Source organism: Uloborus diversus, chromosome 4 (assembly GCF_026930045.1).
Source record: "Uloborus diversus isolate 005 chromosome 4, Udiv.v.3.1, whole genome shotgun sequence".
Taxonomy (NCBI): Eukaryota; Metazoa; Arthropoda; class Arachnida; order Araneae; family Uloboridae; genus Uloborus; species Uloborus diversus.
The window spans coordinates 45618494-45641503 of NC_072734.1; the positions used below are offsets into that span (position 1 = coordinate 45618494).

Sequence of the window (23010 nt, forward strand, 5' to 3'; positions counted from 1 at the left end):
AGTTGGTTGCAAATTCATTGTCACCAGTAACATTATGCTGTTTAGCTTTGTGTTTCAACTGAGTTTAGCCTAGTATTTCACTAAATTAGAAACATTGATATCTCCTGGTGAGAATGGGAATAAATTTCATCTTGTGCAAAAAAAAAAAAAGATTTTTCAAATGACATAGAATGTTAAGTGGTGTGGGAAATCTTTCTCCCTTTTAATAGGCAATTTGTGTGAAATTTTAACTTAAAAAACTAATTACAAGAAAATTAATTCAAAAAATGCTGTGAGATGAAAACTTTCCCGGGTCTGAAGTAATTTTGTTCTTCAATGTATGTTGATAAAATTACAATTTGTGCACCAACTAAACATGATTTTGAGCAGTAAATATAACTTAAGCCATTTCAAAACAAATTTAATAATAAATATCTGAAAAATTGCATTTTAGTTACAAAATGAATTACAGTTGCTATAATTTTGATACAATTAATTTTAACCAACAGTTTTGTCAGCAGATGTAACAAGTTCTTTCAATTCGCTAAAACTTTTCACGCTACCACCATCAACACCAATAGCTGAAATCTAAAACAGATAAAAAAAAATAAAAAATACAACCATCTATTTTAACTAGTTTATTCATACACTGGTGGACAATTGCTAAGGAGGGATGGCAATAGCAACCAAAAGATGGAAGGTAAGGAAATATGGAAATTTGTATAAGTTCGGGTTACAGTAAGATGTGTTTTGAGTATGTAAATTTTAGACTCATGACGTTGCTGTTCACGTGATAGCGCTGATAAGCGATATAAAGGATTGGGTGCATGATGACCATTGCTGTTCAAAAGCAAAATTTGATGGGAAAGAATCAACTGATGAACTTGCATTTTTCTGTATGTCTTCCTGACATCCCTTAGATGATTTTATGGTAGCCGTGTGATTGGCAAACATCCAAGAAGGGCAGAAAAAATTAGATGTTGCCAGGGAGTTCGATGTCAGCCACTGGGTAGTTTCTAGACTTTGGAAATCATTTCAAACAAATGGCATGTGTAGCAAAAGTCAAAAGGAAGGTCCTGTACGCAATATGATGTCAGCAGAAGATTGGTACTTAGTGCTAGCAACGAAAAGAAACCAGCGCAGTGCAGCACAGCTACTAAGATAGCAAAGCAGTTTCCTGCTGCTACTAGCATACAAATATCATGAAAAACTGTAGCCAGATGTTTGAATGCAGTAAGACTATACGCCCATCAGCTTGTTTTGTACATCCCATTGTCTACAAATCAGTGTTTTGCTCGTTTGTAATGATGTCTTCAGCATCGCATTTGGAGAGAAGTCGACTGGGCTTGTGTACTATTCTCGGATGAAAGCAGGCTCAGTCGGTCATTTAATTGTGTACGCCAACTAACCTGGAATGAGAGTGGTACAGCATACAAGCCGGCAAACATTCAAGAAAAGGACTAGTGTCCTACAAGTTGCGTCATGGAATGTTTAGGATTATGATCAATAGCCGTACATCACTGGTGTGCTTAGAAACAAGACAATGACGGCTAGCGATACAATAATGTTGTTCCACTGCCTCATGTTCACATGTTCTGTCGTACTGTGAGTGATAAATTCATTTTCATGGATGGTAACATAACAAATCATTAACAATCGTCTTCCAGGAGTGTCAAGCTCACTCAAAATATTCAACCCATCAAATAGCAGCACGTTCTATAGATCTGAATCATATTGAAAATGTTTGGGATGTTTTGGGGAGCAGTCTTGTTGGTCGACAACACCCTCCAACAAACAAGGACACCTTATCCGTGACTGACAGAAGGATGGGATAAATTACCCCAACAGCTGCTTTATAATGTTGTGTGAAGCATCACATGACATGTGGAAGCTTGCATTGTTTTCAATGGTAGCCATATCCCATATTGACATCTTATGCTGGAACACCTGGGGGCTGTAATAACATTTATTCACTTTTAAGTATTCAGCCCAAAATGACTGTTTCATACTTTGAACATTTTTCAACGTCTTCTGGATTTCAGAGCACAATAAATTACTGTCATTGAAATGTTCTAGAGTTCTGGTATCAGTTCATTTCACTTGGCATCAAATTACACTCACTTTTTTTTACGCGCTACATAGCCCATTGGAATCCGTCCTTAACAATTGTCCACCAGTGTATTTAAACAATTTAAAATACGGATTAGAAGAAACGGAACAACAACAATGCAGCTTCAAAATAGATGATTATTTATTCGATATAGATAGCCAAAAAAGCCAGGTTAATAGATGTAAGCTCAACCATAAAGGACTAATCTTTGCTGTTGGTTAAATGCACACACATTCAAAATATATACATGTAGTTATCAAAATAATGGAAACACCTGTGAATAAAAGTGACATTTTTGAATGTGCTTCATACGTAATAAAGAATAAAACTAGATATCTGGGGGTTTTTATAAATAGCAATGTACATATTCTGGTAGTATATGGTGGATTAACTGAAGTTCTGGACATCTTGGATTTTTTTCAAGCGCCTAAAATACAGGACCTCTCAAATTTTTAGAGAGTCCAAATTGTTGGAGCGCGTCTAGCTGAAGCAAGTGTAACTGAAACATCTCAAATATTTGGTGTTTCTAGAGGTACAGTATCTAAAGTCATGACAGCATACACGCAGCGCGGTAAGACAAGCTTGGCAAAGCAAAATAGTGGATGGAAAGAGAAGCTTAGTAAAAGAAACAGACAGTATTGAAAAGGATTGTAATGTCTAAAAAGAGAACAATATCAGCAAAAATGACCAGAGAACTCAATCACCATCTGGATTCACCAGTGTGAGTGATTAGAGTAAGAAGACACCTTTATCAACAAAACATTTTGGCAGAGTAGTAATTCTCACAGCTCTTGTTACTGAGTGTTTCCATTATTTTGATATCTACCTGTACAAATATAAAGTCTAAAAGACAGTGATCCAATGTAAGTAGATATCATAAGGTTAAATTAATTTCTCTTTTTAAGTGTGTAAATCGAATATTTTTTTTTGGATAATTGAAGAATATTGATCAGCTTTCCCAAATATTTTGAATAAATTAGAAACAAATTAAGTAAGAATAATTATTGATTCAAAAATATAAAGTAATATTTTTCGTTGATAACGGGCAAGAAAAACAACATTCACATTTTATCAAAGTATTTCAATGTTCTACCAAATTTCTTTTGTCTTTGCCATCAAAAAAAAAAAAAAAAAAAAAGATAATGCAGACAATAATTAAATTAAATAACAAATAGGAATAGACTGTCTGTTTTTCTTAGCTAAGACCTAGCGTCAATTTGAGCATGCGTAAAGTCTGCTCTTATTTTATCAAAATAGGCTGGGAAACTCGGAAGTAAAAGATGCAAAATAACATGGTCAGCAGTTCTTCCGAAGTAGCATCGAAAAAGAAAGAGATAGCAACCTCAACCTATTGCCCCTTTTGAAAATGGAATCTATCCTGAGTCCCTGAGTGGTAGTCTTTGCTTTCGAGAATGAAGAGAACATATTTTAGACCATAATAAATTGTCCAATATTAAATGTAAAACATGGTAGATGAGGAGGTTAAACAGGGAGTCAGAAATATGCTCTCGAAAGACCTTGAGCAAGCAAATCACTATTTTGGTATTTTTCAAAAAAGAATGTACCGAAAAAGGACACTAAAACAGATTTTATAACTCAAGTTGTAAGTTACTGTTTATAATTTTCCTACATACTTGTAATATATACTAATTATTAAACTATTTTGCTGTTTAACTTATTTCAAAACATTTTGCCAGTAACATTTATTACTTCCTTTATATAGCTATTGATTTGCTCTTATTACATTTTAAACCAAATGTTGTCAATTTAAAAAGGTAAAGAAAATTTCCCCGCTTAATCAAATACCCCGCTAAATCAAATAAAATTTCTTGGAACTGACCATATTTAATTAAGCGAGGCAACCCAGCTAAATGGCGAACTTTGAACTAAACAGGGCTGTTTTGTTGATGTTCTCACAGAATGTGCCATTGCATACTAAACCATCATGTTGGATTTATTTTGATTAATTTAAGTCAGCGGTTCCAAACCCATGGGCCATGAACACCGTGTTACTAGGCCCTGGACACTGGTCGCGAATCTAAACCATCAAGATTAATCTTGGGTTCTTAATTTCCGTTTTTAGTGGAAATTCACTTATTAGATGTACTGTCATTCACACTCAAGAGCAGCTCTCCATTACTCATAGCCAATAAGGAACTTTATGGTTAAGATTTTTCATATTTCTTAGGAACTTTCCCCTATAATTGAAGATGAAATCTAATGCATTAGAAACTCCTTTAAAGAAAATTGCCAAGAAACTAGTATTAGCTTCAAGCTTCAGGTTAGAAGCACTTCTCCTTTGCTGAACTGGCATGACTGATGAGTGAATTGAAACACTATACAGGCTTTTCGACAACCTAACTATATTTGAATGAGACTTATCCTTGCAATTTAAAAAAAAAACATTATGCAGAAATGCATTGAATGTTGTGTGAGTTATTTGAGACTAAAACTATCCAGTTTCAATCCAGATACCAAATTCCTCCTAGTGGAAAAACAGCATCAAAAATTCCATGTAGCATTAAATTCAATGACTTTTACACTTAAGGACAGGTATATGAGCTGATACCCCCCTCCCCAAGTAAATTTTGGCTGTGCAAGCAATATATAGTATTTAGTGGGCCTCAGTGGTATTTTTCTACAAAACAGGTGGGCCGCACAAGTAAAAAGGTTGGGAACCGCTGATTTAAGTACTTTTGAAAGAAAGACTACTTTGATTTGTTCTTTCCTGAAATTACCTACTTGGTGTATTACAATTTTTTTTATCACGCAAGACCTTTTGAAAGATGCAAATTATCTTCACTTCACTAATTAGCAAATTTAAACATGAAAAAAAAAATCATACACACATTGAATTTACACAGAATTGGTCTTAAAATCAGTAATCAAAACCAAACCTATGTTTTTTTCAACATTAGTTAAGATTTTAGATAACATGCTAAATTTAAATCATATTTGTTTCTTTTTCTAACATTATGTATTATAATATAATTAAAGTTTATTGTAAAAAACAAAACATAAAATTTACCAGTTCCTCAAGATGTTTTACATCTATTGCTAACTGGTGTCTAATCTTGTCATCATCTGTGGTATTTGTTCCTGTTGTGCTTTCTGTGGGTTTATTTTCTCTTGCTCGTTTCAAAATTTTCAAACTATCCTCCATTTTCTTAATTGAAGTAAGAACATCACGAATTATCTCTAAAGACCTAAGGAAAATTTCATAATTTGTAAACATTTATGATTATAGGTAGCAACCTCAATAAAAAATGTTACATTTTTTGGAAAGCAGAAAATAAAATATGCAGTCGGACCCCAGTTTAACGAATATCAGTTCAATGAATTTCGTGATTTAACAAATGTTCCTTTTTTCCCAACTAAAATGAAGGCAAAAACCCCTATTTACCCAATAATAAATCCCAAATTAACAAACCATTTTAACAATCGAAAAAAAAAATTATTTTTGTTAATTTGAGTCAGGAAATATTGGATTGTTCTCCAAATATTCTATCCATATTGTCCAGAATAGAAAAAGCTTTTCTTGGAATCAGCAATTTTTGACGGGCGAGGGGGCAACCAAAGAATACTGAATTTGATGCAGAAAGCGATAATGAAACTCCCATTAAACTGTTACTACAAAGGAGGGATGGTTGAATTTTCTGAGGCTAAGTTCTGTGACGACTTCAATATTAAATATTATAAGATCATTGTATAATTTCTTAGTTCTATTTCTTCAGCAACATGAATTACTTTATTTTTAATGCAACGTCAAATATTTTTAACTTACTGATTTACAATGCCTTCTACAACATTTTCCAAGCAATAATTTTTCCATTTTAAAGGTAATATAGATCTTGTTTGCACTTGAAATGTTGTCAAACAGTTTTTTATTTGAGAGATATATCCAGATGGCTTTGTTGGCATCTATTAAGTAAAAAGAAAAAAAAAGAAGAAACTTCAGGTAAAACATTCATCTACTTTTAATTATAAATTTCAGTAAACATGATTTCTGAATCTGATTTTGAAGCAAAAATAAAAACAATGATATACAGAAGAAGATACACAATATTTCCAATAATCTAAATTGGAGATGAAAGAGACAAGTTCTTTTATAGCAGTCACTTAGACAAACACTACTAAAAGGATGACTTTTAAGATTTTATTAATTGTAAGATTTTTATTTATATAATTTTATGGTAGTCATGTTTTTTAAATTTTGTTACACTGAGAGAAAAAAAAGAAACACAAACACAACATACAAACCAAAAAGAAAATGTTTTATGTGAAGATATATTCCTCTAATAATTGCAACATCTACAAAAAAAACATAGTTAGATTTAAAAGAAAAAAAAGATTCAATGAAGTAACCATGATTTTGCTTAAAAACTTCTAAAAAGTGTTCATATTCAAATGACTTTTTTTTTGTATCAGAAAAATGGGAGATATTAACTTCTTGACATATTTTGAATATTGTCCCCTCAGAACAACAGTAAGATACAACAATATGCAGGGATAAAAACAGCCTGAAGTCAAAATAGAGGAAAAATTTCGAGACTTAAAAATTTGAATATACATACATATATATATATATATATATATATATATATATATATATATATATATATATATATATATATATATATATATATATAACTCAAAATTATATTGATACTATACTGTCTTTTAAATATTAATAGTTTTTTTTACTAGTAGCAATGCTAACAAATGAATAAATAAAATAAGCTTGCATTTATTTAAGATTTTAACAGATATATCAATTTCATTTACCACTTTCAATTTCCCATAGCGCACAAATCAGGTGAAATTAAAACTTTATAATGTGACTATAAAACTTTCATATAATTAAACACTTAATACAAGCTGAATCACTGGACACCATAATTACAAAATGACATTATCGGTGTCACTAACCTTGGAGAAACAATTTGAGGAGCATTTTGAAATTTTGTGGAGCAGTTGGGTATATTTTATAAAAATCATTAAAAAACTAAACCCAATCAAAAACTTTTTGAGCTTTGATGGTCATTTTAAGCACTAGCATAAAAATGATTATTTTTAAATTGATAAAAAAGTTTTAAACACTACATGATTTGAGAATATAAGCATCTTTAATTTCTTATATTTACATGTCTGTCATAATAAAATAGCACAGTATAATTCAAAAATAAATTTGAATTTATTAAGATCTTCAAGAGCTATGTTTTTGGTAAGCCTTATAAGCATTAAAACTAGATTTGAAGAATGATGTTGGCTTAAATTAACTCAGATGGAATAGGATAAACATTTTTGAATGGGCGTGGCAGTCTTCATAAAAAAAATAACTAAATAAATAAATAAAGACAAGAAGGGTTGAAAATATTAGTCTACAAAAAGGTATTAATGTCTAAGCAGTAGAGAGGGGTAGCAGATAAAAATGAGAGATTGTTACAGAAGCGGATGCAATCTGATTTCAAAAGCTACATCTAACGATTGCGCTCACCCCCACCCTCATCTCCAGCATTTCCCCCTTCACTCCTATTTCACCCTCTTCACCAACAACAAAAAGTTCCTTACTTCTTTCTACTCAAGACAGAATGTGTGCCTCAGCAAGAATCCTGATGGGAAGGTTGGGGCAGAAGGGAGGTAAGAGGGGGTATTTGGGTGATCGCTAGAAAGTGGCTGTGAAATGGACGTGGAAAAACAATGAGCGTACAAGTCTTCAACAAAAAATAAAATACATACAAGAATTGAAAATAATAGTCTACAAAAAGTTGTAAAGGTTTAAGTAATAAGATGGCATAATAGACAAAAATGAGCGAGTGTTATGGAAGCGGATGCAATCGGATTTCGAAATGCATAAACACAGACGCTTTCTTCATCATTCGAGCCTTTTTTCTTCCCCACCCATGAAACGAAGTTCCTTTCTTCTTTCTACCTTAGAAAGAAAATGTGAGTCAGCAAAATTCCTTACAGGGGAGGGGGGGGGATGATCGCGATCAATGCTTGAAAATGCTCGGCGTCGGCGGCTGGGTAATGAAAAAAACACAAAAAGCGGAAAATCCCGGATCCGAAGAAGATTTTCATCCCTGAATATATAACCAGTGTTCAGGTAAAAAGAAAAAACAGGCAAAATCAGGACCAAAAGAAAAAGGTGGTTAAATGTCCAAACGTAATTACCCACCGCTTTGGTAACTGACAATGGTGTAAAGCAGGGGTGCCCCTCCTTACACAAGTGATGGTATAACCCTTTCAATTACTATCAAAGCACCTTATAAGAGTGAGAGCCTTGTAAAAATAAATAAACAATAAGATCTCTGAAAACACCGCCCTAAACGGTCAAGCACACTACTACATGGGGGGAGGGGGGGGGAGACTTGATATTCCTACTCTGGCCTTGAACTATGCTCCCTAATCTCTCTATATCTGTATACTAATATATATTGTTAGAAACAGTTGGGGGGGGGGGGGCAAGATTTTTTTAATAATTATGTCTCTCATGATATTATAACAGTCTCCTTATACAGCTACTGTTTGGAGCAGAGATATTACTTTGTTTGATTATACTTCCCAAATTTTATCATCAGTTATCAAACTAAAAAAGTAAATAACTGTAAACTGTACATTTTCAACACAAGTGAGCTTGCTTTTAAGTGAGAAAATTCTTTTAGAGAAACTTACTTGGCGAAAAAAAGTAAATAACTGTAAACTGTACATTTTCAACACAAGTGAGCTTGCTTTTAAGTGAGAAAATTCTTTTAGAGAAACTTACTTGGCGATTTGTTTTCCTGTACAACCTAGGAATATCTGTTATTAACTTTAAGTGTGTTGAACACTGCTTGATTAGAGAGGATACAATGTTAGCACCAGATAAAGGAGGAATTTCTTGTAATAAATGCACTGCGTCATGAAATGCCACTAAAACAAGAAATAAAATACAAAGGAAAATCAATGAAGGAAAATAAATGTCAAGCTCAACAGCAAATTGAAGGAAATAATTCTAGTGGTTCATTATATTTCTACAGAAACAGTTCTGATGTTAATATATAGCAGAAAAAATACTTTTGAAGCTTCATTTATTTTCTGACTTGTTTACAAAAGTGTAATACACAGAATAAGCAAGCCAGCAACAACATTTCCCTCAAAATTTCCAAAGTTAGAAATTATAGTTGTTGATATTAACAAAATATACATTAAAACTGTATTACAAAAACCCTGGTTTGAAAAATTAGATGCAAATACAGAGATGCAGAATTTTAATTGAGTTTGAGCAAATAAACTTCATAACTAAACAAAGTATTTCTGCGAAGATTTAGCAGATTCATCATGATTTTACTGTACTGCATAAAGTATTTATTAAAATGTGTTTATGATAAGTATACTGTTACAGTATAGAGAATTTAAAACTCATAGCAAAACTTTAAGAGTTTACATATTACTCAACAAGTAATGAATTATATTGATGAAAATAATGAATAAATTTATAAGAAAGATTAAGGTAAAGTTTTGTGATGGTAATATCTCATAACTACTTCTAAAATATATTTACACTAAGATTTAAATAAAAGACTACTTTAAAACTGCATTTAAGAAAAAAACCAAACTATCATTCATTTATGAAATATCATGAATACTACTTTTAAGCATAATTTTGAAGTCAGCACAAAAAGAATATTTTAAACTATACATTAACAAAATTAATTTAAAATATGAATTTGGAATGGACCTTGGGCATTCAAACCCTATTTCTGTAACAGTACCAATATTTTTATGCTAATTTTTGAGCGATTTTTGCAAAATGAATAAAATATGGCTATGTTTCATTTTAACGATCCCTTTGTGCTACCTTCAAAAATTACACTTAAAAGAAGTATTGATGGTGGTTAAAGAATGAAATTAATTATTACTTTTTAGAGCAATTTCAATTAAATTAATATTAGCTTGACTCTTTTCCTTACAGCAATTTTGAAGTCTGTTCTATTTTTAATCCCTTCCCCCACACTTTTATTCCCCTTTTAATGCATCTCTAAAAGTTAAATCAAATTTTGAGCATTTGTCTACTCAAAAAAGAAAAAAAATTGTTTAAAAACATGGTAATAGAAAGCTTGAATGTATATACAATCGAACTCCGTGAATATGACCACGGTTAATACGAAATCAAGACAACAACAAACATTTTGTCAATTAAGTTTAGTTTACTATTGAACTACGTTAAAAATTTCATGGATATTACGTAGAGCAAAAAGAAAGTCTTGGTCAACAAAACCTTCTGACCTCTCCATGGAAAAATTTTTTGGATTGAATACTTTTATTTTTTCTTCTGATACTCTGTGTCATTGCAGAAAGCTTACCATGATTTTAATCCTTTGAGTATCGTCATACCCTTTTTTAGTTATCAAGTGGTGACAGTTATTCTACCTTTTCTACCATATGGCACTGAAAATTTTAACTGACAATGACTGCAGTCAATGTAGCCCTCCTACATATTACGGTCAATGCAAGGCATTTCTCCCACTATTGCTATTCTGAGAATGAAAGGGTTGAAACTCATCAGGGAAATTCATACTGTTGCTGTTTACCTTTACTTAATTATAAAACAGTCTATCTTTTCCTCTGGCTACTGCCACCATCTTTTCCCGACCCGTTATCACCTTTCTTCGAATAGGTTCTTCAGTTATTGCTAATACAATTTAACACAACAAAAATGTCTGTTCCATAAATTTATATATTTTATTCTCGTCTAGATCAATAAAGCAGGTTATTTCATGTTGTAACTTAGATTATCTTTTCTGGTTCTTGAAAGAAAAAAATCCCAAGTATTTATCCTGGCAGTCTTACAAACAGTTTCTTACAAATTAAGTGCTGCTTTTTCTGGTAACACTTTTCAAACCACTAGTGGGTGGTATAAAAAGAAAAGCACTATCAGCTTGTGAAACGTTAGACATATAAATGACTGGCAATGCATTATGTTATGCAACAATACTTACATAGTAAAATATACATATGCATTTTTTCTTATTCATTTTACATATTCACGGTTGTTATGAATCAGTGCTGTAACCAGAAAATAATTTTGGGGAGAGTTTCAAAAGTTTCATGCAGAGCTTTGCGCTATTTGTGCTAACTTTTTTTGGCCATTAGAGGGCGCCTGTGATGCAGGGAGTGTTATTGCTGCTAATTTGATAAGTGTTTTCTTACTATAATTTTTCATTATTACTGTCTAGTTTTAAGTGTTTTTACTTCACTTTATCATGTAATTTAGTTTTATTATGTTTTGGGGGTTCATTTTTGCTGTTATTGTATGCTTGAAGTGTTTTTGCAATTTCTGGAGCTAAGCCTAACATGTGGTGATCTCCTGGTTTTTGATCTTGTGTGCTTTATTGGGTGTAACAACTCTGTTTATTTACTGCTGTTTTTAGTATTTATTCTATGTTTTTTTTTTTTTTTTGCATTTTTATCTTTCTGTTTTGCCTTTTGGAACATATTCACTGAGTAGAAATGGGTGTTATATGCATTATGAAAGAGGTAAAGAGTGGGAAGGGGGACAGGTGGATCTCTTGTGATTTATGTCATATGTTCTGTCTGTATAAGGGGGAAAATGAGTCTGTTTTTGAGGAGGATTATATTTGCACTAAATGTGCTGAACTCTCAGACTTAAGATTTAAGATGCTAGTTTTGGAAGCCCAGTTAGCATTAGGGTGTAGGCCAGTTGTAGAGGGTACAAATGTTCCAGAGATTCAGGGGGAAGTTTCTAATGAGGAGTTAGATTGGGAAACTAAGGGTGTAATTTTGGGGGACTCTATGGTAAGGGAGGTAGGTAACACAGTTGGGAGAGTAAAGCGTAAGGTGGCTAGGTGTTGTTTACCAGGGGCTCGGGTAAAAGACGTTAATATGGTTGCTGAAAAGAAGGGAGTTTTGAATAAGGAGGACACGGTTACTTTGTGGGTGGGAACAAATGATGTAGGCCACAGTAAAAATGAGGAGTTTTCTAGGGAATGGGAATCCCTGTTGGATAAAGCAACCAGCTTTTCGACGAATGTCCAAGTGGTTGGTTTGCTTCCCAGGTATGGAGTGCATAGGAGCTGGCTAAATCAATGTGCGAGGTGTATGAACTTGCTACTGAAGTCAATTTGCGAAAAGCGCAGTATCAGGTTCATTGATGTATGGAGTCATTGTAAACGAGATTGGATTGCTAGGGATGGCCTGCATCTGAGCTCTACAGGGGTCAAAATGGTTAGTGGATTAATTTTAGGGGCTTCGGAGTCAAAAAACTAAGTTGGAATGGGGGGCATGATTCAAGCATCAGGTATCGAGAGAATGAAATTTTTTTGGGTATTGCTAGAAATGGAAATAAAGTGACGAACAAGAGTAGTAATGTTAACAATTGTAATTTAGGAAATTTCTGAGTGTTAAATAAAAGCAACTTAGGCATGCTTAAAGTTTTCTATACCAATGCTCGTAGTATTAGGAACAAGATGGATGAATTGAAAAGCATAGTTATGGATGAGAAGTTGGATGTTATTGGAATTACAGAGACATGGGCTACCGAATCTGATGCAAAGTTATTACATATTGCTGGGTATAATTTGTTCAGACAGGATAAAGTAGGTAAAAGAGGTGGTGGGGTTTTATTTTATGTTAGAGACAATTTTATTTGCAATGAATTGGTCATAAATGATAAGCCTACTGATATTGATATGGTTTGGCTGGAGTTGATGAGCAGTAAGGGCAAAAAGCTACGCTTTGGAAACATTTATAGGCCACCTAATTCAAATCAGGGACAAGATGAACAGATGTACCGTATTATTAGTGACATGTCCAGTAAGGGATCCGTTATCATAATGGGGATTTCAATTTTCCGGGTATTGATTGGAATAATTTTTATCCGGGTAATGGCAAAGAAGAGGAATTTTTAAAAGTAATTGGTGACTGTTTCTTAGATCAAGTTGTAGCTCAGGGAACTCTAGAGGAGGCGATTTTGGATCTAGTTTTTTGTGACATAGGTAGTTTTGTTCAAGGGTTGTGTGTAGGGGAGCATATGGAGATAGTGATCATAACAGCATTAGGTTCCGGGTTAAATTTGAAGTGTGTAAAGATGATAATTTTAGGTTGGTGCCCAATTTCAGAAACACTGATTTTGTTGCACTTAGGCAGAGCTTGAAAGAGGTTTTTTCGTCAGGATTGAAAAATAGCGACGTAGATCAGAAGTGGACAGAATTTAAGGATAAACTTGCTAAAACGGTCGGGGGACTATGTTCCATTTAGGAGAAAAGGTGTTAGTACCAAAACTTGGCCCATGTGGTTCTCCAGGGAGACTAAAGAAGCTCTTAATTATAAGCAAGCCACTTTTCGTCAGTTTAAAGAAACTGGTCAGACTCCAGTATGGTAAGGCAAGGCAAAATTTTAAGTATTTGGTACGGATTCAGAAAAGGGAATTGGAGCTAAGGCTGGCAGATGACATTGATGGGAACCCTAAGAGGTTTTTTGCTTACGCTAATTCTGGGAAAGCTCGAAACAGTCTAATTGGGCCTTTGGTTGATGAGTATGGAAATTTAATCCAAAACAATAGGGATATTGTAAATTTTCTAAATAACTTTTTTTCCAGTGTGTTTAACGATAACTGTACCTCAACAGTTGACACTAACAAGACACAAGCTATTATACAGCTTGAAGATTTTGTATTTTCCAGGGAGGAGGTTTTATTTAATTTGAAAATGATTAAAGCAACTAAAGCTCCGGGACCAGATAATATTTATCCAAAAATTTTAGTTGAATGTGCAGAGGAATTAGTGGATCTTATTTTGAATATTTTCAATGCTTCTTATAACTCAGGGACGGTGCCAGAGGACTGAAAGCTGGCTAACATAATGCCACTCTTCAAGAAGGGGTCTAAAGGTATTGCTGGGAATTATAGACCTGTAAGTTTGACTTCGGTGATTTGTAAGATTTTCGAAACTTTGACCAAAATTAAGATCATGAAGTTCTTAGAGACTAATAGTCTGTTGACTAGTTTGCAGTATGGTTTCAGGAAAGGTAAATCCTGTACTACTAATTTATTGCATTTCTACGACAAGGTTACCTCAGCTTTAGATAACAAAAAATGTGTGGATGTTGTTTATATTGATTTTCAAAATGCTTTTGATAAGGTACCGCATGTTGCTCTTCTCAGCAAGTTGGCTGACATAGGAATAGGAGGAAAAACTTTACTTTGGGTTAGAAATTGGCTTACTGGTAGGAAGCAAAGAGTAGTTGTGAGAGGAAGTCATTCTAATTGGAGTGATGTTTTAAGTGGGGTTCCTCAGGGATCAGTGTTAGGGCCTCTTTTGTTTATTATATTAGTGAATGACATCAATGAAAATATTTCTGGAAGCTTGAATTGTTTTGCTGACGATGTAAAAGTTATGGGGATTGTCGAAAATGAAGAACAAGTAAAACAGCTGCAAGAGGATTTAGATCATATTACTAAGTGGGCAGATAAATGGGGTATGGCAGTTAATGTAGGGAAATGTCAAGTGCTGCACTTAGGTCATGGAAATAAACGTATGAGATATCGTTTACAGGGTTCAGTCATAAATCAGGCAGAAAATGTTATGGATCTGGGTATCTTTATTAATCAGGACTTCAAGTTTAGTCAATAGTGCAGTATTGCTAGTAACAAAGCCAACAAAATACTTGTGTTTATCAATAGATCTATTTCAAACAAATCTAAGAAAGTTCTTCTGCCTTTATATAGGAGTTTAGTAAGACCTCATTTGGAGTATGCTGTTCAGTTTTGGTCGCCTTATCTGAAGAAAGATATTTTTGTATTGGAAAGGGTTCAAAGAAGGGTAACTAAATTAGTAAGGGGACTCTCAGATTTAGATTATGATACCAGACTTAATAGGCTTAACATGTATAGCCTGGAGCAAAGGAGAGTCAGAGGGGACATGATTCAGTTATTTAAATTTATCAAAATGAAAGATGTAAATGGATTAAATTTTTGCGGGGAAAGCAGGACAAGGGGTCATTGTTTTAAGCTATTTAAATCTCAGGCTAACTTGGAAATCAGGAAAAACTACTAGGTACTTTAGCAGGGTCGTGGGCACTTGGAATAGCTTACTGGAAGAGGTGGTAATGAGCAAGGGAGTGGATAGCTTTAAGAGGGCCATTGATCTTCATTGGGGACTAATTAATTGACTAGGACCAGCCTAGCTGGGCCCAGAGACGGTTGCTGGTCGTCACATTTGTATTTGTAATGTTCAAGTCGTCGGGTTATCTATCTATTATGAAAGCGTTTTATGCAATTAATATGCATATGAAAGACATTTGAGTTTTGGAACAATACTTTTTGGAAATTTTTAAATATAAATAATGAACATTTAAATGTCAAACCTCTGGGGGGAGATCTCTAAGACCCCCTGTATTCTGCCCTGTTACGAATAATGGTTAATACGAACAAATTTGTGGATTTTTGACATTTCACATTAACAGAGTTCAACTGTATGTGATTATGTGTATGTAAACAATCAAACTTGTTTGCCTCAAATTTCAAAGTTAGGGAAATCAAGACAAAGAGTTTTTGAAGAAGTCATAAAAATGAGTAATAAGAGCAAAGTCAAAGGGTTCTTAGATAAAAGAAATTTTGTATTAATTTGTTAAACATTTAAATGATTTTCACTAAGTTACCACCCTATAGCCAGGGCCTAAGGCAGAAATACATAAAATACACCACCAGCTCAGCAATTCCTAATGGCTGAGCTGGCGGCATATTTAATGTATTTAAATAACTGTTTTACTGTAATTAGATGCCTGAAAAATTTCGTAAACTACATTGATATAATGTAGTTTACATGGATAATGAATATAAAGCAATCCTGTTACAATGAATATCAATACAAAAAATTACCATTTTAGCATCATATTTGCATTACACAATGCAAATATGATGTCAAACAAAAACAAACATCATTTTTTTTACTATATCACATGAGGAAAAGTTTACACAAGAGATCTGAAGAACTGATGGAAAAATAAGAAATGTAAGAGTTTCACCACTCTGTGGCCAAAGCAAGTTATTCCAATTTCAGGTAGTTCTCATATATGCAGATGGGGACATGCCTTGTCAGTGAAGAGATCATTGGGTTAAGTAAACAAAACTATCAAATTTAAAAGATGCAGAGTGAATTGCAACTTAGGAATGTTTCTTACATTCTAAAAGGTTTCCCAACTCCTTATTAAACACTTTTGATTTGATGGATACTTGAAACAATGTTGTAAGCTAGAAGAAAAATAAAAAACTTTTACTCTTGAAAAACTTTAGCAATATTATGAGAATTTTATATATCAAAGAAACTTACTTCAAGGGATAACCTTTCAACATCTTTTATTATCAAAGCTGCTTTTTCTGGTGAAATATCACAGTCCTGAAAATTATACAGAATTGAACATAAATGCTTGCATAAAAGAAAAGCATACATTAATTCATTTGACACAAACTTAAAAAAAAAAATACTTTAAAGTTTCATAGATTTTTTTGTTCCATAAACTAAAATAAAATTGTAATCCGTCAAAAAATTTTGGAACTAACGGAACAAAAGCTTGAATATATCAAGCATGAAATCCATATCTTCACCTCAGAGCAACAGTAGAATATCTAGGCTGAGAAGATAGAAAAGATAGGCTGAGGATAAATGATAATAAGTGCGTTATTTATAATGCTTTGGATGATTGATTTTTTAAGCTATTTTTTAAAATTATGGATGCTTTATTCCATTAGTTTAATCAAAACTCATTAAGAAAATTATTTGAAGAGTATTTTTAAAATTTTAGTAGTCTGAAATTTAAAAATAGTCGCTTAAATAGTCTCCTCAGAGGAACAGTTAAGTTGCATTTTGAATCTGTGAAGTTGCTTTTACCAATAATCTTTTTTTAATTTGCTACGAAAACAACATTGCATGACAAAATAAAACATCTTGAAACATAACTACATTTAGTACATACGAGAAAATCAAAACTTAACTTCTCAGATTTAACTTTTGTTTCAACATTTAATTAGTTCATTTCTTGCATTTTTTGATGGAATTACTGTTTTAAAAATATAAGTTACTTTTCACCTAACATCATGGAGATGTTACATGTAACGTCATGTTTTAAGGGTTACAAAGTGAAAAAAAAACTTCAGATATTTTTCTTTCAATTTTAAGGACACTTAAACATACTTACTCTGGTTTTAAAAACATAAAAGAGTTATAAAATGATTTTTGTGTGTGATTGAAACAAAAAAAAAAAAATTGCTGCATAGTTAAAGATTTTCAACATTTAAACTTTGATGATAAAACAGAAAACTTAAAGACATTTCTTAGAGTTTTAGTTACACAATCAATAAAACTTGGTTTTTCTTTTGTTAACAATAAGATTTAACTTTTGTTTCCTTTTGTTCTCCCCCCCCCCCCTCTTGTTACTTTTCTGCATCTTCAATTCCTTTTGCTATGCTAATTTAGGATCAATCACTTTTCTCAATAGCTGATCTCAGTCATTGGTTTGTTAATTCTAATAAAGAATCTGGAAACTCTTGATTGAGTTTCTTATCTGTGCAATCTGCATTGTGACTTTTGACTTGTTAAGTTGATATTGTTTTACATTTTATTCCTCTCTCTGCTGCCAATTTTCTCCTGTTTTAATTGCCCATGTCTCACTGCAATATAAAAAGATTGGTCTAATAAGAGTTTTGTATTGTTTTATTTTTGTTTTAGCAGTGATGAGTTCAGATTTTAACTGGCTCTTTAAACCAAAGAAACATTTATTTTTCATCGAAATTCTATAAAATTTGTTAGTTATTAAAATAAAACCAAAATAAGTTGATTTAAGGTAACATACAATCAAACTTATGCGTAATTGTCGAAAATATAAAAATATTTACAAGATGCAAAAGAATTGAAATCTCAAATACGGGAAAAATAATTCACGACGTATAAGTTTAATGTTGGTATGCTTCCAGAGATTTATTTATTTATTATTTATCAAAATAAATCATAAAATAAGCTTATAAAAGACAGCCTATGCCAAAAAAAAAATTCCGACTGTCAAAAACATTAAAATGTTGACAAGATGCAAAAGGATCGAAATCTAAAACAGAAGAAGCAGAGACGTGGCAAGCACATCATACCCATCGCTTTCTTTTCTTTTTTTTTTCAATAAATATCACAAAATATGAAAAAAGTCGCCAATTTTTGAAAAATAGTGGTTCAGGCCATTTTTGATCAAAAAAGTCGCTATAGTCACCTACGGTCGAAAATAGTCGCAAAAGTTTCCCCTTTTTAGTCGCCAGTGGCAACCTTATGCATGCATCGAAATCAAGGAAAAAAATGCATTTATAAAATTTTTAAAATTTACTAACTTCACCCTTAATATCTCTAAAAGGAATGAAGACATTTTGTGAACTTTAGGACTTAAAAAAAAAATATATCTTGCTTTTACAAAAAAGTCCAAACTGTTCCCTTTGTGAATGTTTGGAAAACAAAATAACACATTTTTGGAGAAGTACCTATTTACAGTATTTGAAATTATTGGGGGTCTGCTGGTCTGAGACAACTGAAATCCGCTGAAGACCTAAATAAAATTAAACTAAGCATTTCGTAGGGACAGTTGGTGGTCCACGCCAAATGAGCAATTTCAAAAAACTTATATTTTCCATTATTTCAGCTGTATAATTACAGTGATTTTGAATATCAATGCTTAGTCAAGTTTTTCTTAGATGCAGGATCGGTTTAGTGCTTGAAGTATAACACTTAAGCTAATTAACTAAATTATGAAAACTTATTAAATTGTGAATATAATTTTTATTCCTATGCAATACATTTCATGTTAGGTCTCATGACGACCCCTAGCCCTATATTGTTATATTTGCTGGTCTTACCAGTAACTACATTTTAATCAAGGATTTCTAATGTAGCATACACTAGGAAACATACCCAGCGTTGCTTGGGTCAGTAATAATATTGAGAAACAACTTACTTTCATTTATTTATTTTTAGGTGTGCCCTGTGGTTTCACCCACATCAATAAGACAACACTGTATTAAAAAACTATTTTAAGTACATCATGCTATGATATATATATATATATATATATATATATATATATATATATATATATATATATAATGTATGATACAACCGTGAAAAACCATTTTTTTGGATCGCTGGGGTAGAAGGAATTTACATGTGGGAAATGGACGACTGGCATGTTTTTGGATTAATTCCTTTGGATATGGACTTATTTTTTACTTTTACCTTGATAACTGGAATGAATTCTGTCAAGTTGAACATTGGATTGGTTTTATAATAAATGTATCTCAAGGTAAAATAATTTTAGTTGGTGGCAGGTACTGTCCCATGGATGGCTAATTATTTTGGAACTTGTTTTCCTAATTAGTAGAGGCGAAACCCCCTGTTTTTAATTTTAGGTTTGAGCTCTTGTTTATTGTTTATAGTTTAACATGTGGTGTATTTGCCGAATGTTACTCTATATTGCATGTACTGGAGCATTCTCTTTTAGTTCATAGTTAAATTTGTTGGTCTTTTGATCATATTTATTGAATCCTCCACGGCTGATGAGCTCTGGATTCATACTTTGTCTTTTCCAATTGAATAGCTGTTTGCAATTTTCCTTTTTCTCATTATTGTTTTTTATATATTTTGTTTAATATTTGGTATTTGGCTTGCATATTTTATATTTACTTGGCTTTTTAGTTTTGCTGTGTTGCGCATCTATGGGCTTTTGGTATGGTCTTTTCAATATTTTTCACTTTTATTATAATTATTATAAAAATACATATATACATGTATATATAGTAAAAAATTACACACCCTTATCTACATTGATGTTTTCCGTCAAATAAGAAAATCGAATTTGTTTTTTAAATAAAAATAATTGAGGATTAATAAATTAATTAATTTTCAAATAAGCCAGGTAATAAGTGCTGAAAATCTTCCACCTGCAGCCGGGTTTGAGCCACAGATCCTAGGGTTGCTGGCCCAGCACTTGACCGACTGAGCTGTTTGTGCTTCGACAAGGGCTATCTTGAACATTATAAATGCATCATGATTATTATTGATTTATTTTAAGCTTATTGCTGCTCCACTCCTATTGGTCATAGCATGATGTTATATAGACTATAGCCTTCCTCAAAAAATAGACTATTCAAAACAAAAAGAATTTTTCAATTCGAACCAGTAGTTCCTGAGATTAATGTGTTCAAACAAACAAACTCTTCAGCTTTATATTATTAGTATAGACGTAACAATGATTATGTTTGCCTAACAAAACGAACTATAAATTATATATTTCTTTCACAAGGACTTTTAGTGTAAAAAAGTTTCAATTTTATATGATTTGATCTCATCCGTAATTATTGTGGAAATAAAATTCTAATATTTTGTATACTTACATTAGATTTCAAGGAAGAATATGCCCAATTGCAATACCTACTCAGGAGTTGCAGGGTCAAATGCCAGAAATTAGAGGTTAAAGGTACTAAGAATATATCATTTGACCAGCACAGATTCAAACAGTAAAACAAAGAATTTGTTGAATTCAGTTCATACAAATTTCCTATAAAAACAAAGCATCAAATGAATTCCTTCATAAAAACTAGAAAATATTTGAATGAAAAAAGGCATTCATAGCTGTACCATTTTCAACAGTTTCAGAAGGATTTGGAGAATCAAATGGTTGGAAGAGAGCACTTTCAAAACGGCCAGCTATTTCCTGAAATCTAAAAATCAATGTGTTTTGTGAAGAAAATTTTCATGAAATAATATGCTACTTTAAGTAAAATTCTTCATAAAGAAATTAGTATGGATGTGGGATCTGTGTTTAATACAGGAGAAACACAGGTAGGTAACATAGACGCGCATGCTGTGCACGGATCGATTTACTGCCGAGCAGATACATCTGCTGTAGATATGTGCATAGTCTGATAATTGTTAATTAACATTGATTATCTTCAAAATTTGTAGATAAATAAATGAAAAAAGTTTATCTTTTGATCATACCGATGCATGATTGAAAGCAAAAGGCATTGTATTAATACAAAATTTACCTATTCACTGTGTATTGTTTTTCATTCCTGCAGATAGTTTTGAGTTTTGTGCACATATACTTCATATTTTTATCTTACTATAAGGAGAAGTGTAGTAAAAGTGAGCTCACTAGAAAAATTAAATTATATTGTAATTATTATACTTAAAACATTTTTTCCTTAAAACATTATTGAATTCAATATTTGTGGGAAATCATTTATGTTTATTAAAAAGCCATTTCATTACATTGCTACTGAAGTTCATTCAATAATAATAATAAATCTGAATATTATTACCTGATTTGAAAGTATAAATCCAAATTAAATTTTGCTAAAAATTTCTGGTAGGATGGATGAGTTCGAAGGCGCCTTACACTAGCTTGAACTTGGCACAAATTTTCAAACTTATCCAGAAAATCCATGCAGGCAACATAATTTTTGTGAAAAAGTTCTGGGTCACCGGGAGCATATACATAAACTGGTGCAATGTATTCAAAGCAAAAAACTACTTCAGGGAAAAAGGAATTTACCAGGAAATCAAACCCAGGAACAAATTCAACATTCCTAAAATTAAAACAGTACACACATATAATAGCATTTTCAGTAATTTATTGCACAAAAGTTAAAACAATTAAATTAGCTCTCTGCGAACATTCAACCCTCTATGAATATGAAAAAGAAATAGGAATATCTTAATTGAAACTGACATAAGTAAAAGCAGCAAAAGTAAAGAATACCTGTTGGTTCCTCTAGTTACTTCAAGCAGGTATTTACATTTCTTGGGAATGAATTCTAAAATTAATTCATACACTTTTGAAAGACCATGTTTTGTAATATTTTCTTCTGTAATAAGCTGCACAAAAACCAAAATATATGAGATATTATTGAGATAATATATAACATTCTCAAACATAATAAATAACAAAAAGAGAATTCCCAATTTCTGCATATATGGAGCATCATATCAAAATTCTTTAAATCGATAAATTCAAAACTGCCAAAACAGTCTACAATAAGCGCAATTCATAATTTTTTTACATAAAAAAATGTCTGAGGAAAAACAAACATAATTATATACTTAAGCATTTTTATATACAGTTAGAATTGAAGACTGAAAATGGAAAATGCAGTAAAGGCTATATTATGAATTTGCCATTTATTATGAATTTAGATTCTAGGCGGATTGTGGCACTTACTGCGTTTTCTATTTTTTTGCACATGGGCTTGGACCAACCAAGATAAGTAACCTTCAATGGCACTTACTGCGCTCTCCACCGCACAGGCGGTAACCTTACTCCACTGCCGGACCCTAACAATGTTATTTTAACTACTTTTAGGGGGGATAGGCACATAAATCGGTCACCACAGTGAAATTTTTGGCATTTACTTCATTTTGAAGTTAAAAAAAAATGGCACTTAATTTGTTTTCCAACTTCAGTCTTCAATTCCAAAACTACAAAACATATTTTTTTTTTTGCTATAAAACATAAAACCAAGTAGCTGTATATTTTATTATATGAAAACAGTTTGAGAATATAATTAAATGAGAATTGTAGCTCAAACAAAATTTTAATTTTAAAAACATCCTTACTATTAACATTTTTTTCAAACTTTGCCTGCTTCTTTAATGCACAACTACAGTAATAAATTTAATACTTTTGAAGCCTTCCTAAAATCCAACACAGCCTTCTGGATAGCATGATTAGGATCATTGAGAATGAATAAAAGGTGAAGAGAGTGAAGCTTTTAAAACTTGAAGCAAGGATCTCAAGTTAAGTGATACATTTTAAAGCGCATTAGAAAAAAATCAGGTTTCTTTCACTTGTTTCATTAAAAACATGTCTCTCATTCCTCGTAGTTGAGCCAA

General features: G+C 32.2%; 1 protein-coding gene across 2 annotated transcripts in view; it reads right to left on the reverse strand.

Moving 5' to 3' along the window:
• Window positions 1-383: 383 nt before the first annotated feature.
• LOC129219683 (conserved oligomeric Golgi complex subunit 2-like) overlaps window positions 384-23010 on the reverse strand; it is a 58256-nt gene continuing 35629 nt past the window's right edge. Inside the window, exons 8-17 of one of the 2 annotated variants that reach the window (XM_054853959.1) lie at window positions 21881-21996; window positions 21441-21707; window positions 20755-20837; window positions 20511-20674; window positions 16420-16485; window positions 16271-16340; window positions 8856-9001; window positions 5874-6010; window positions 5118-5295; window positions 384-567 (exon numbers count right to left, since the gene is read on the reverse strand). In XM_054853959.1, the coding sequence (XP_054709934.1) occupies window positions 478-567; window positions 5118-5295; window positions 5874-6010; window positions 8856-9001; window positions 16271-16340; window positions 16420-16485; window positions 20511-20674; window positions 20755-20837; window positions 21441-21707; window positions 21881-21996 (1317 nt within the window). In that variant the 3' untranslated portion in view covers window positions 384-477. Of the gene's footprint in view, window positions 568-5117; window positions 5296-5873; window positions 6011-6349; window positions 6401-8855; window positions 9002-16270; window positions 16341-16419; window positions 16486-20510; window positions 20675-20754; window positions 20838-21440; window positions 21708-21880; window positions 21997-23010 lie in introns of those variants that run through there. The other variant, XM_054853960.1, reaches the window with a different exon arrangement.